The 15,102-nt window shown below is 52.2% G+C and overlaps 1 protein-coding gene across 5 annotated transcripts in view; it reads right to left on the bottom strand.

Annotated features, from left to right (window-relative positions):
- Window positions 1-713: 713 nt before the first annotated feature.
- BCL11B (BCL11 transcription factor B) overlaps window positions 714-15,102 on the bottom strand; it is a 93,246-nt gene continuing 78,857 nt past the window's right edge. For all 5 annotated transcript variants that reach the window (XM_073241881.1, XM_036991872.2, XM_036991874.2 and 2 more), the window contains one exon: window positions 714-6,120. In XM_073241881.1, coding sequence (XP_073097982.1) covers window positions 4,058-6,120 — 2,063 coding nt within the window. In that variant the 3' untranslated portion in view covers window positions 714-4,057. The remainder of the gene's footprint in view (window positions 6,121-15,102) is intronic.

The following is a 15,102-nucleotide window of genomic DNA, read 5'->3' as shown; positions in this document are numbered from 1 at the left end:
GTGACTTTGCGAAAGCTGGTGAGAGCTGGCTAGCTTCTGTCACTAACTACACGGGGGTCGCCTTGGAGACCCCCAAGTACTTGAACAGAGCATGGGAAGGAAGGGGCAACCCCTAGGTCTTCAGGTCAAGGTAACTGACATCTCAGCTTATCTCCCTCTCCTCCCCCTTTCCTTTCACTTTGCAAAGGTAGGTGGCAAGGAGGAAAGAGCATATAAAACAGAAAAGTTCCCCCAAAAAAGATTTCTGCATTTGGTAAAGAATTGCCCAAAAGGATGCTTGGTTATACTTTCATAACCTGGAATAATGGTTTCTTCTAATTCCTGAAATAAAAAATGGCTTCCTGATATAGGTTTTTTTTTTTTAATGTATTATTCCCTCATCCAAAAACCACCACTTTACTATCTTAAAGCTACTTGGCTTTACAAAAAAAAAAAAAAAAAAGAGGGGAAGGACAGAAAGGGAGAAAGGAAAGAAACGAAATAAAACTGCAAAGGACAAATAAAGAGCTGACAGAGGCTGGAGGATGGAGAAGAAACACAGAGAAGGAGGAAGCTATGGAAAGGCACCGAATTCGTCCCAGGCCCTAGGCATTCGGAAACTGACGGAATGTGGGTTTCGGAGAGAAAAGCAGCAGAGCAGGTAAGAAAGACAACAGGCCAACACTCTCCGCGGAATGAAAGGTCCTGGTTGATGGGACTCCTTCCTGAGTCTCAGCGGCGGCTCACGTCACCTGGGCCTCGCTGACACGCCAGCTCCTTTCATTACGTTTTTTGGTTGCATGTTTTCGCAAGGACTGAGAAAAGCTCGGTTTGCATTTCTTTCTGCTCTTAAGGGCAGGAGACATGGCGGTGGGGACGGCCACAGTGGCGACAACAGGAGCAAGACGCGCTCTGCTCTCTCTCCTCTACGTCTACATCTTACAGACGGCCCCTTGGGGAGAGCGGACTCTGAAATGTTCCCGACATCTTTACAAAAACGGATTTTTCCACTCAACCCAAAGAAAGGATTTCTCATCCGGTCTGCTGCGCCCACACCAGGGAGCCTGGGTGCGAGGCCCGAGGCGTTCAGAGTGAAGCCCCGCTCCAACAGTCCTTTGTAGAGGCCAATTCCGACAAAAATATATACAAATAAAAGGATCTGTGAACCAAAGCATTTAACTACTTTCTCTTGTTTCTTTTCCTCAAAGGTTGTCAAACAACCCTTTTTCTCCTGTACAATAGGACTGAACATACAAATTTTTTTTTGCAATATTTTATCCTGCCAAATTAAAAAAATATATTATGGCAGCCTGTTTGTTTTTGTTTTTTTTTTCTTTTTATTTCCAAATTCACTAACAAAAAGGTACATTAAATCCCTTTAAAAGGACAAGCTTACAGTTAAAAAATTACAAGCTCCAGTAAAAATACAGCAAGTGCCTACATCATATGAACCAACCAATATATCCATTCCAGAGGGAGGTGGGAAGAGAAAAATAAGTACAGGTCAGAAATGTGATTTTTTTTTTTCTGCAAAGCAATAACAATATTAAGCACTTTTTTTCTACATACTTTTTCTACATGGTGTAGCAATCCCCTTTTAATCCCCAAATACAAGTTTCTATACATTTTTTTGAAATAAAAATTCAACACCCAAGGCAGAAAAAAATTTACTAAAACTCCGACTTTACAGTTACTGTGACAAGAACAAATTTATAGACCCACCATTTAAATTTTACTGCAACATTTTCAAGGAAAAGAAAAGGGTTTTTTTTTTCTTCTTGTTTTGTAAAATGCCCAGGCATCCTCAATTATTACAAATACTGGTCCACTTTTACAGTAATCAAGAAATTTTAATATATATAATATATACTAAAACCCCGTCACCAAAAGAAAACAATATACACGCAGCCACTGTGGCATTTTTTTATAACCTATTAAGCAAACTTTGAAAAAAATGATCGCTCCAACACACATACACACATTTTTTTTACCCTTGTATGTATCCAATACTGTAAACGTATTTTTAAGACAGAGTGCACTAAATTTAACTTTAGAAAAAAATTAGCCGTTGTTCCTGAATTGTTTTTGTTTTGTTTTCCATTCAACGATATCAACTTGTAACTTATGTCACTTGAGTTTAAATTCAGCAGTAAATCACCTCCACTCCAAATCTAAGCAGCGTTGTCCCAAAAACAAAATGGGTTGAGGATAATTCAGCTAATGGATGTCCACGGTTGTGCTGGATTTATTTCTTCATTTGATTGGGTCTTATGGCATTTTCATGTCCTCTATCTTCAACCAGGATTTTTAAAAATTTATTTAAAGTAAATGTGGCTTTGTTTGTGTCTAAAGGATGTACTTTTCTTGTTTTACTTTTTTAAAAAGTCTTTTCATTTCAAAAAAAAAAAGTTTTGCATTTGTCTCAAGAGACTCAAATAGGAAGATGAGTTTTCAAGGCACTCACATCAAATCAAATGGCAGTAGAAAAACTGTCCAATAAATTATTATTTTATTTTGTTCTTTATAGTGCCAGTATTGTGAATGCCACGCTTAGCAACACTGACACTCAATCTCAGCCGTCCCTTACAGTTTAACCCACCTCTGGGCCAAAGAGAAGAATATGCTGCAATTTCTTGTTTAGAAGCCATTTCATTTAAATGCAAACAAAAGCTTTAAAGTGCGGGTCAAAAGAATTCAAATGTCTAATCTTAACAGTCCAATGTTTAGTACCTTCCAACCTAATGGGGTAGGGAAAAAAAAAAGGGAAGTAGCGCTGGGCACCTTGGGATGGGACCCTTCCCCTGCTTTTCCAGTAAAAGGGAACAGAAATTTGCAAGATTTTCTCTCCCCTGCCCCTCCAATGTCATCAGTGTGCATTCAGTAAGACAACACTAACTTCCCTCCGTTTTCCATCAAGGAGCTTGTCTGCTTGAGATACGATCAATTATCACTTGTAGCAACATATGCCTTGGGATTTTTATGGTGGGAGTATTGAGAGAGAGAGAGAGAGAGAAGTTGTCGAGCCAGAAGAAGCCTGAAAAAACACTGCAGGTTTTGTCTTTTCTGTGTCACTGCAGGCCACCACCTTATAACCAAAAAAGGACCCTCAGCCCATTTCATTTTCAGCCTAATCTACAGCAAACAGCAAAGATGGCATCCCAGGGGACCAACCTTCCAAGAAAAGGGTAGTACCTGCCGGGAACTCATCTTTAGAATGCTCTTGGGCCATTTCCCCCACAGCCCTCAAAAACACCTGTTCCTCCGGCAGTGCTGAGTTTTGGGAGGCCCTGCCCCCACCACTGCAAGTGTTCCTCATATAATGTAAAGGTTTAAATCAACACAGAAAAGGCCTCTGTTACTCAGGACATCATCAGTGCTACATCTCCACTCCAATTCTGAAACAAAGTGCTATGACTTTAAAGATTGTTATCCGCTGTACATCCACCCCCTCACAATGAAAAAAAAAAAAAGAAAGAAAGAAAGAAAGAAAGAAAGAAAGCATGCCACTTTTCATTTCAGGACAAAAAATAAGAAGCAAAAAAGAAGGAATAAAAAAGTAAACAACTTTAAAAGTCATTTAAGTGTTGGCTTCTTCACAAGAAATTACACATGCTTAGCTTAAATTTCAAAAAAGCAGCACCCTCCCCCCCCCCAAAATTATAATTTAAAAGATAAGCTTCCCTTCTACATTGCTCGGGAGTCATCGCTCAGGCTACTACTGGGTGGAAGGAAAAAAAAAAATGAAGGGATGGATACCCAACAAAATCTCTTTAAAGGAATTTAAACAGAAAGAATAATAATAAAAAGTTACCTGCACATGCCAAAAAAATTACAAAACCCAATAAATACAGAAATTATTGCACAGTTAAAAGGCTTCACAACTTTTACTGCCTTAATCAACCCTCGGGTTTCCATAGGACTTCGCAGACACAGGTTAGGTTGGAGGGCCGCCTCCCCTGGGGCCCCCGGGGACACGCGGGGTGCTAAGTGGCGGTGACACGGAGGCAAGTGTCAGGTCAGCATTCTCTCGGTTGGCAACGGTTCCACTGTACAGGTGCGGGCGCCCTGGCCGCCGCGCTCAGCTCCTCTCGGCCTGCTCGATTTTGACGTCGTTAGTCAGCAAGTGCTCGCCGTGCCACTTTTTCATGTGTTTCTCCAGGGTGCTGTAGACGCTGAAGGGCATCTGGCAGATGTCGCAGCGGTACACCTCCTTGCCGATCTGCCCGTGCGTCTTCATGTGGCGCGTGAGCTTGCTGCTCTGCGCGCACGCGTAGTTGCACAGCTCGCACTTGTAAGGCCGCTCGCCGGTGTGGCTCCGCCGGTGCACCGTCAGATTGCTGCAGTTCTTGAACACCTTCCCGCAGTACTCGCACGTGTCGCTGCGCCGGCCCTCCTTGGAGCTCGGCCGCCCGGGGCCCGGGCCGCCCAGGTGCGGCGTGCTGCCCCCGCTGGCCGTGCCGCTGCGGCCCGACAGCCCGCCGTCCAGCAGGTCCCCGGGCGGCGTGGAGAAGCGCAGGCTGCCGTTCTCCGACGAGTGCTCGGACGACGTGGCGAAGGGTGACTGGCGCGCGTCCGTGAAGCCCAGGAAGGGGTCCTTCATGAAGTGCCGCGACGCCGCGTAGCCCACGAGCCACTGCGAGTACACGTTCTCCGACGGGATGAGCGCGGCGGGCGGCAGCTCCAGGTCCTTCTCCACCTTGATGCGCTTGGCGGCGCTGTTGAGCCCGGGGCTGGGCAGCGGCGCCGGCTTGCGCGGGAAGAGCCCCGGGAAGGGCTCGGCGCCCGGGGCGAAGCCGCCGCCGCCGCGCCCGTTGACCGCGCCGCCCGGGCCCGCGTCGCCGCAGCCGCCCGCGTCGTCGTCGTCGTCGCCGGCGTCGCCGCCCGCCGCGCGCTTCAGGAAGGCGCCGCGCTTCTGCTTGTCGGCCAGCAGCTCGCCGTACGGGGGCAGCGCGCCCAGGCCCACGTTCTCCATGACCTTGCCCAGCACCAGCGCCTTCTCGTCGGCCAGCGCCTTGGCCGCGCCGCCCACGCCGCCCCCCGCGCCCGGGACCCCGGCCACCCCGCCGCCGCCGCCGCCGTTCTCGCGGTTGCGGCCCAGCTCCGAGTCCATGCTGAAGCTCGACTCGGGCCGGCTCTCGTTCTCCAGCAGCAGCTCCTCCTCCTCCTCCTCTTCCTCCTCGTCGTCCTCGTCGGGCTCGTGGCCCAGCGACGGGTCGCTCTCGTGGTGGCGGAAGTCGCCGTCGGCCGCCTTGAGGCCGTCGCCGGCCAGCTCGCTGGTGCCGGGCTCCGGGGAGCTGGCGGCCGAGAGCCCGTCGTCGGAGCGGCCGGCCAGCGAGCCGGCCTTGTGCATGTGCGTCTTCATGTGGCGCTTGAGCTTGCTCGCCTGCGAGCACGCGTGGTCGCACAGCTGGCACTTGTAGGGCTTCTCGCCCGTGTGGCTGCGCCGGTGCACGATGAGATTGCTCTGGAACTTGAAGGTCTTGCCGCAGAACTCGCAGGACTTGCTCTTGGCGGGCGGCTGGGGCGGCGGCGTGCCGCCGGGGGGCATGGGCGGCAGCGGCGGCGTGCTCAGGAACGGGGACTTGGGGCTGGGCTGGAAGGGGTTCAGGAGCCGGTGCATAGGGTTACCGCGGCCTGGCGACACGGGCGGCGGCGTGGAGCTGTTGCCCGCCAGCTCGCGGAGCCGCCTCGAGAAGTCCATGGCGGGCGAGTCGATGGCCATAGGGTTCAGGCGCATGACTCGGTCAAAGGCACTGGGGTGCTGGGCGACGAGCCCCATCTCCTCGGCACTGAGGCGGTGCGGGTCCAGGTGGTGGCGCGGCGGCGGGCTGAAGAGAGGCGGCGTGCCGGGCAGGCGACCCTCGCCGAAGCCCGGGTGGTCCCGCAGGATAGGGCCCGTCATGCGCAGCAGGTTGAAGGGGTTGCTGTCGCCCAGAAAATTCATGAGCGGGGACTGGGCCACGGCCTCGGGCCCGAGCGGCGGCGGAATGGTGAGCCGCGGCGTGAGCGAGCTGCTGGCCGGCCCCGGCTCCAGGTAGATGCGGAAGCCGTGCGTGTTCTGCGCGTGCTGCAGCAGGAACCACGCGCTGTTGAAGGGCTGCTTGCATGTTGTGCAAATGTAGCTGGAAGGCTCGTCTTTACCTGGGGAGACACACGGACAGAAAGGCAGAGAGAGCGTGAGAAGCGGAGGGGGCGCGCACCGCCAGGCCACGGACGCGGGGGGCAAGCGCGGCGGGACTCCCGGCTCTTGAAAGGCAGCTGCGGGGCCACTTCCGAACAGGCCCAGGCCGGCGACGAGGCGCACCCCCTGCCTGTCTGGGGGCCCGAAGAAGCCAGCTCAGAGGGCAGGCGGCCCGGGCAAAAGCCCAGATCAGCCGCACGACCTCAGCCAGCACTCCAGCTCTGTAGGCCTCGGTTTGCTCCCCTAAATAAAAGGTGTTCTTTGGCCCGGTATCTCAAGAAGCCACAGGAGATGGTGTTTGTGAGAAAGCCGGCTTCCAATAATAGGCTACCTACAACCATATAGACGAGGGTTTCTCACCCAAGGCACTTTTGACATTTAGACCAGGCTCATGCTTTGCTGTGTGTGGCGGGGGCTGGGGGGAGTGCGGGGAACCATCCTGTGCAGCTGTTGGACATTTAGCGGCATCCTAGGCCTCCCACCACTCCCTCCCCCAGTCACCAGGATCAAAGACCTCTCGAGGCATTGCCAAATTCCCCTGGGGAACAAAACCACCCATCCCACCCCCCTTGAGAACCACTGACGAGGGCAGGATCTGACCCCAGGAAGTCCTAAAAGACACAGCCAAACTGCTGCCTGGCAAACATTCTTAAACAGTTGGTACCTCTGCATCATTTGGGACTTTAGCTATAGAAAATTCTAGGGTCTCATACACCAGCATCCTTGGGGGGAAGGGCTGTCCTATTTAAAGATGGGTAGGTAGGAACTGAAGGAAGATCACTACTGTATGACAGCTGCCTTCCCCACCGCCCCCCATGGCCTCACACAGGAACCCCCTAACCAGCCATGGTGCAGAATCCAGTCTCCACAGACATGGGAGGCAGAGGCACGGAGGACCACTGTCCTACATGAAGTCCTAGGCCAGAATGCTGACTGAATGAAAGAATGTCAAACCCAACAGAGCCGTCAGGATGAGTGGTGACAAGTGTGGATTTGTTACTAACAAACCAGCTCCGGTGACATCGGGAGCAAATCTTAGTGGACACTGGTGGCACCGAGCCAGACTGTCACAGTCTTTGTCCACCACTGAGGCAGTCACAAAATGGAGGCCGAATGTTCCATCCAGAACCCGTCTGGTGGCTGCCGTCCTCCACCTGCAGGCGAAGCTCGCTGCTTTCCAGCCTGAGCCTCAGCTAATGCTCCGCGTAAAGGGACAGGTGTGGACAGGCCCTGCCTTCTACCATCAGATTCCATCTAGCTGGGGAAGGAAAAGGGAATGAGACGTCACAGCCCCAATCTTGAAGAGCCCCTTTTTGTTTTTTCAGTCTTTCATGTACCTGGAAGATTTGACTGCTGATGAAGGACAGTAACCACAAACTCCCTGGTGAAGCCAAACGTGCAAATGAATTTCCACTTCCAGTACCAGGTGATGTGAGCGCAGTGAGCGGCAGAGAAAAGACGTCCTCCATCTCAGCCTCTCCCCAAAAGACTTAGGGACTCCTGAAATCCCATGCACAGATTTATTTTTGTTTTCCACCTACAAATTATGTTTTGGGGGTGGGGGGGCCTCACACTTGATCCTAAAAAACGGGTAACTCAGGTTACAACCAAATGCCCTGAATTCAATACAGGTTACTGAGGTTTGACAACTTCCAGCTTCTGAGGGCCCAGGACCTCCCAGAGACAGGCAGCATGTGCGATGTCACAGGAAGGCCCCAGGCCATCCGGGGGGAGGGGGAGGTCCTCCCCGACCACAGAACCAGGTGGGCCCGAGCACCCAGTGCCAGAAACCAAGGCAAGCCGCACGAGTTTGGTGTTCTCATTCCCCGCTCATCTCCTGCTTTGTGTCTGCATGTTTGGTGGTGAGAACAGTGGGTAGGGGTGAGCACAGCAAGAAAAAACAGAATTCTCAAGTTCAGCTTCACTCTGCTTTCAAAATCAGCTCAAAGAGAACTTGGGAGGTGATTTTCTTTCTCCAAGGTGACTGGGTAATTTCAGTATGTCTGGGTAATTCAGTTCCCCCCACAGGAGTCCCTGAGAATTTCCCCACCTGGAAGCTGGCACTGAGGCCTTCTCAAGGGCCTGGGCCGCCACAGTTTTACAGTGCCAGCTCTGAGGCCCCCCCAAAATCCCAGCCTTCCCTTCCTACTGGCCACCCCACGGGCATAGAAGCAGCCCTTCTTGGGGCACCATCTCCTGTCCTGGCTTATTAGTTAATGGACATGCGGAACTTCACACAGCCTCATAGGAGAGCTGGCCAGAAGCCATGACACGTAAAGTTCCCCTCAAATCCTTTTCTGGAACACAGCAGAATAAATAAGTAATAAATAAGAAGAAGATAAATAAAAAGTCCCTTTCTGACACAGGAGCTAATAACACAAATGAAGTGCCACATCCCACAAGGTCATAGATCTTCAAATTAAAGAGCGTTTCTGGGCCCTTCACCCTGGCTGCAGAAACTCTAATTAATCGATTTATGGCACACAGCTGCTCTGGCGCTTCATGTTTTTAAGTGAGGCCACCTCCCTTCCCTTCCCCCTTTCTCTCTTCTCATCATCTTCATGCCCTTGGGTACCTCAGTGCACTTCCTGTTTCCTGTTCTGATGTCCACACATTTTCTAGTACGTTTTACCAGTGGGGAATGCAGAGATCAGAAGCAAATACAGAACTCGGCAGGCTGGGAACGAAGGTGCTCTGCAGCCGAAAGGGCCGATTAAAACTTTCTTTTTTTAACTAAAAATGGCAGATACTGGGAAGCGCTTAGCTACATGTTCTAAAGTGCTCAGATGTTTCTACCTCTTGTTTAAAAAAAAAAAAAAAGGAAGAAAAGACACTTAAAAACTACCTTGGAGCAGCCTGGGGAGGAAGTTACCTGTCCTACTTCCCCATCAGGTGGGCAATAACTGGGTGTGTCCATCAAATCGGATTTCAGGGACACTCCATGCCTAGGTGACATCTTTCTTTTCCGCATCCCTGAACCCTTTCGTCAGCAGGCTTTCCTCCACACGATGGCAAGATTCACTGCAGGTGATGGCTTTCCCAGGATCTGACAGCTTCCGATTATTTTAAATCTCCAGCCCTCAAAGGCTCTCCCTAGACAACTTTCCTTCCACTATCCCCTGGCCTTTTATTTTTTTAATAAAATGTTAATTCCCATATTACCACTTCATGGTTATCTCTCACCTAGAAGTAGCCTTGAGCACTGGGGCTGCTCACTTTTAACAATAGAACAATGTCACGAAGTCTTTGAAGAGCCACTCAGACATTTTTCTATTCAAAAACGCACTAAATACTTTAAACTCACAGTACACGCAGTCGGGGAGGGCTCCTTTTTAAAGGCAGCGGAAGTCCCTTGGTGAGAGGTCACCAGGGCTGACTTCGGGCTGACCCCTCCCCTTCCCGGGACCACAGGTTTCCTTCCTTGAGCTCAGACCTACCTGCCTAGACAGGGTCCATTTCCCACCACGATGCTACTGTGGCTCCTGAGGTTCCAACTGATAGGTCGATGCCCAAATTATTTTGAAGCCACTTAGCCAGCAACATCTAACCTGGCCTACAGACCTAGAAATGTCAGCTGCACTTCAACTGCTAAATCAGGCTCGGCAACTCAGAGCCCAGGGCCCGTCTTTGCTAAGCTTACTTCCTGTCCTCTTCCTTCCTCAGACATTTTACTATCCATTGGCAGACAACCACACGGGATCTTCTTTGCTCTCCCAGCTCTAAAGGGAGCCCCTTATGTTTCCCTCAAATTCAAACCCCTCCCTGCGAACTCTGGGTTACAAGAGCCCTGGATAGTGGCGCAGGTTCATGCTCCATGACGTGCCCAGCACAGTGAAGCAAATCAAGCCACTTAGCGGCTCTGAGCCTCGATGTCCTCGTCAGTAGAATAGGAGTAACATACCTGCCTCTGAAGAGGGCCAGGGGACCAGATGAGCCCCTGCGTGTGGACACACCTTATAAAGCACAGTTGCTAGGCAGACCTAATGGTTGGGCTTTGTGTGTTTTGTTTTTTACTATCCAACCTCATAGCTGGCAGTGGATGTTCCAGGGACGCCTTTTTCTGTGTAACTCTGGCAGTAATAAAACCCTGGAGGAATTTTAATGCAGCCTGCCTAATGCATTAGAGGTTCCAGGGAACTAGAAACTTGCAAACGTTGAGGAAACATCATTTTTTATTGTGACGCTTGGGAACTGACACTCAACTGGACGCCCGCAAGATATGCTTCTCTCCCTCTGCTGTTAGGTGGTGTTTTTAATGAGCATTTAAATAATTGTTCCTCCTCATTATGCCAGTTACTCTAATAATACCAATAAAGGTATCAGGGACATTCAATAAAAACACACTTTTAATTGAGTTATTATTCAATGAAAAGGCCACAGATGAGTGTGCCAGTTCAACAAGTCTCCTGCTAAGGCCAAGCGACACAGAAGGGTGGGGCAGCCCTGCCTGCAGGAAATTTAGGGGCTCACTGCTGCCTGGAAGGGAGCCACACGGAGACCCCAGCTCCCAGCTCAAGCAGGGCCTGGGGGTGATATCCTATCCACTGATCTCCTCCAAAGCTAGAGGCAAAAATGAGAGGCCCGCCATTGGATGGAAGAGCAGGGTCTCAGCTTCACGTGACCCTCTACAATCCGCAAAGCGCTTTACAGTTGGTTTGGCACTTCCACATGCATTAGTGCATTTCATCATTACTCACACGGCCTCTGCATCCCTGCCAGCACGTATGAAACTGGAGCTTGGGGAAGCAGAGTCCCCCAACCACCAAGGGCAGGGCCGCGCCCCACCTCAGGCTTCCCGACCCGGGGCTCCATCTCCCTGGCACACAGCACCACCTGAAGAATTGGTTGTTCTCTCTACACTTGTCAAGGCTGTTTCACGATGAAAATTGCCATAGAAGGGGCTCTCCAGGCACACTGCACATGTCCTCTCAGGGAAGGGTATGGATCATCCTTTGATGGAACCCAATCGGGGCCACAGAGGGCCCTTCCCCTGAAAGGGAGACATTTCACAGAGCGAGTGAGCCCTCAGAAGGCAGCATGCCGCTCAGGACCTGGTGATGGGTCCATGAGCTGCCACACAGCCAGACCCAGGGGCAAGCTACTGGGCCCCAAGGTCCCCAATGGCAAGCCTCTGCCCCTCTCTGGACTTCAGGATGCCCAGTGCCCAAGGAGAGGGCTGGATTCACTGGCCAGACACCCAGTCCTCTGGAACCTGTGACTGCTAACAATGCTGTCCCCACAGTTCCAAATGATAACAACCATTACCACTATCATCCCTTAGATGTGAGACCCTTATTAGTTTACTATCTCCCCTTTCATGATCCCAGAAAGAAAATGTCACCTGGCCACCTCAGTGGTCTTTGTAAGTTTAATGCATATATTATTTCTGAGCTTGTCAGTCATCTACAAAACCCATAACCATCCCTGCTTGTTTTGAAGGCTTTCTATCAAACCTCAGCTCTTCTAAGACAAGGAGAAGCTAAGGAAATAATAATAGCAGCAGTAACAATAAAGCATTATTAAATCCTCACACCAGCAGCCCACAGCTGAGCAGAACTGGCCTGACACAAGACTCCCAACAAACCCCAAGGTAAGAGGCGTGATCAGGACCATGCTACAGATGGGGAGACCGAGGGTGGGAAAGATGAGTCAGTGAGCCGGAGGCCACACAGCCGCTGTGCTCTCGAGCCTTATGCAGCACTGATAACAGCCTGGTCCTGAGAGAAAAGTGTGTGGACGTGGGGCCCCGAGCCAAGGGTCCCAGGATAGGGGAGGCGGCAGCTGTGCGCACCTGGGTCTCTGACCCCTCGTTCCAGCCCATGTGCCAACTAAACCGAGCAGCTACACTGCTTTTGGTTGGAATTGCAATGACTCAGGGAAGACACAGTGATTATATCTCAGGGAAAAGTAGTAGACGCACAGGTGCTACTGGAGGTGCAGGTGGTTAAAGTGGACATTTTCCTACCACTAAGCAGAAAAGCTGACTGAGCCAGCCTCAGTCTAACAGCCCATGTGCCTCTACCAGTGCCTGCAGCAGACATAGCCAGTCCACCCACCTCTCTCCCACCAGGCCTTGGAATCCACTCGAACCCCTAGCTCCAGACAGCCATTACCATATAGCATGCACTTTGGTTCCCTGGGTCCCGGTGCACGTAAGCCCAGTAACTGGGGACCAGGATGGACAGGGATGAATAAACAAGGGAGTGGCGTGTGTCCTGCTGAGCAACGCCTGCACTTACTTGCCCTTCAGCCACTCAGTAAGCAAACAGGGGCTGGATATTCTTGATCCACTATGTACTCTGCTGGTATTGAGGGACACAGCTCACACTCGAGGTGGAGACAGAACACAGAACAACCCTCCCAATTATGTAATGACAACTATGAGCGCTGCTAGGGAGAAGCCCGGGATGCCCTGGGAGAGGACTCAAGGGCCTGGCTGAATTGACAGATAGACCCTGCATTATGCCAGCCTCCCAGCTGTAGCCCCTTTAATCCCCAGGGTAACTGTGCACGTGACCGTTTACCAGAGCAATACAGGAGGCTCAGAGAACTTAAGAAGTGGCTCAAGGCCACATTATTGGCCCCGGGTTATTTATTTAAAAGTCATCATCTGGGCTGGATTCCAAGCTCCCCAGGACAGGGACCAAGGCGATCCGGCCCCTGCTATGACTCTGGCCCCCAGCACGGTGATTAACATGCATGTGCTTCTGAATTGTTGGCCACCTGTTAATGCGTTCTGTCTCTGCAAGGTCAGTGTCACCACTGTCACCACCACCAGAACAAGGGTGTCCGCCCAGGTCTGCGTGAGCCACCCAGCCCAGCTTCTCAGTCTGCCCTCCAGATTTAGGACCCATCTCAGCACTCTCAATGAATGGGCTCACTCCCCGGGCATGTGGGGTGGAGGCGCCGTCCAGCACCCACACGTCGGAGCCGGCCACACTCCAACTCCTAAGACACCACACCACGGCCAGCTCCACTGCCCACATCTAGCCACTCTCAGCAGAGTGAGAGGCCACCAGTCATCTTCCCAAACCGCTCACCTGACAGCCTGCTACCCCGTAGGAAGCCCCAGGTGCTCGGCCTCCAGGACCTGGCCAGACTCGCTGCCCACCTCCGCACTGACCACCAGTCCTCCCGTCTTCTCCTCAGGGTTGTGCGTTTTCACACCTCCGTGCAGTATCACCGCCCACTCTGTATTCCCACAGCATTGTGCGAATGCTATTTGATACTGACCACCACATATACTGTCATTATTGTCCTTGATTCTGGTATGTTCAACTCACATGCAGCTGGCGCCTGCCAGTGTTGGACTTTTGCTCTCAGGTGGACGCTCACAGCGACTTTGGAAAGTGGGTTTTAGTCCAGATTTTATACAAAAGAGAAACTAAGTCTCATCACAGTTAAGTGAGGGGCCCAAGGTCACACAGTTCATGGGTTACGAAATCCAGGTCTGAGCCCAGGGCCCGTGCTAGGTCAAGACATGCACCTGGCTGCCCCTGCCCTGGGACTGCAGACTGCCCACGCGTGGCCCAGAGAAGGCACCTGAGCCAGCCGGGGCGAATCACTGCACCTGCCCCTCGATTGCCAGCAGCAGCAAGTGGCAGGCTTTGTGCAGGGGGTGTCACAGATGCCTGGGTGAGAATAAAGAGGCCTCACACAGTGAGGGGCACTTGCCCTGTGGCCTCTCAGTGCTTGAGGCAGTCCGTTTACCCTGATGGCACCCGTGTGCCCCAGATGCTGGATTAACTCAGACAGCAGACCAGGCCTCCAGCCTTCACCACAGCCTCCAGTAAAGCCCAGCCATTCCCTAAGATGGTGCACACAAAAACACCTGTTTGTCTTGCCTCGAGCAAGAGGCATTCCTGGGAAGACCCTGAACCCAAGGAAATGTAAGCTTGTCTGAAAGGCTCTCGGGGCGTGCCTCTCTCGTTCACTCACTCGCCCATCCAGTCACTATGTGCCAGCTGCAGGCCACAGCAGGGACCACTCAGAGGGGCTGGCCGGGACCCCTCCCCTCCAGGAGCCACATGTGGGAGTCAGGGAAGGGGGGTGGGTTAAGCTGTGCCACGTACAATTCTGTGGCAGAGCAGGAGCTGCTGTGTGACTACAGAGCACCCAGAGGCAGGCAGGCGGGAGACGGGGCGTAGAGGTGCGTATAGGCCGGACACTGGGGGGTCAGCACCGGCCCAGACTGGGGAGGGAAGGTGTGCAGGGTGGAGGGCACTGGGCGAGTGAGCACCCTCAGGGAGCAGGGACCCCTGGGCTGCACAAAAGAAAAAGTGGTTCTGCTTGCTGCAGGATGAGGCAGTGAGGGGCAGAAATGCAATTTAGGAGAGGTGAGTATCGACTGAGAGTTCCACGAGGGGCGTCTCCGTCTGCCGCGGGCCCCTGCTCGCTCGGCGGGGTTTTCAATGCAGGGCTGTCCTCACTCACCCCCACCCCCCATCTAAACCCAGGGCCACTTAAATGTGAAGATGCCCTGCTCTCGGGCTCAAGAAAGCAGAAAGCGCGTCCACGTAATACCCAAGGTCACACTACATCTGCCACCCCGGAAACTGTACCATTATAGCCAAAGGCAGAAGGACCTTCTCTGCGCCATGTCCTCACTTGCTCCTTCCTCTCCTCCTTTCTTTGCTCTGCAGGCAGGAAGGACCTACTGGGTGCCAGGCCCTGTGCTGAGCAGAGGGATGCAGAAATGACCATCGGCCCTCATGGATCCTGCAGCCTAGTGCAAGAGTTAATGATTCACCAATAGCTAATAAGGCTTCAGGACACTGACGAGGGGTGTGGCACACAGCGTAGGACCTAGAGGAGGGAGAGACTAACAGCCTGGGAGCATCAGGGAGGACCTCTCTGAGGAGGAGACTGGAGCTGAGTTCAGAAGGAAGGTGAGTCTGTGGTGCAGAAAAAGGGCATGGCCGGAAGAGGACACTATATAGGCG

The sequence above is a fragment of the Manis javanica genome, chromosome 8 (assembly GCF_040802235.1).
Source record: "Manis javanica isolate MJ-LG chromosome 8, MJ_LKY, whole genome shotgun sequence".
NCBI classification, from domain to species: domain Eukaryota; kingdom Metazoa; phylum Chordata; class Mammalia; order Pholidota; family Manidae; genus Manis; species Manis javanica.
This window is presented reverse-complemented; position numbering and strand designations above follow the sequence as displayed.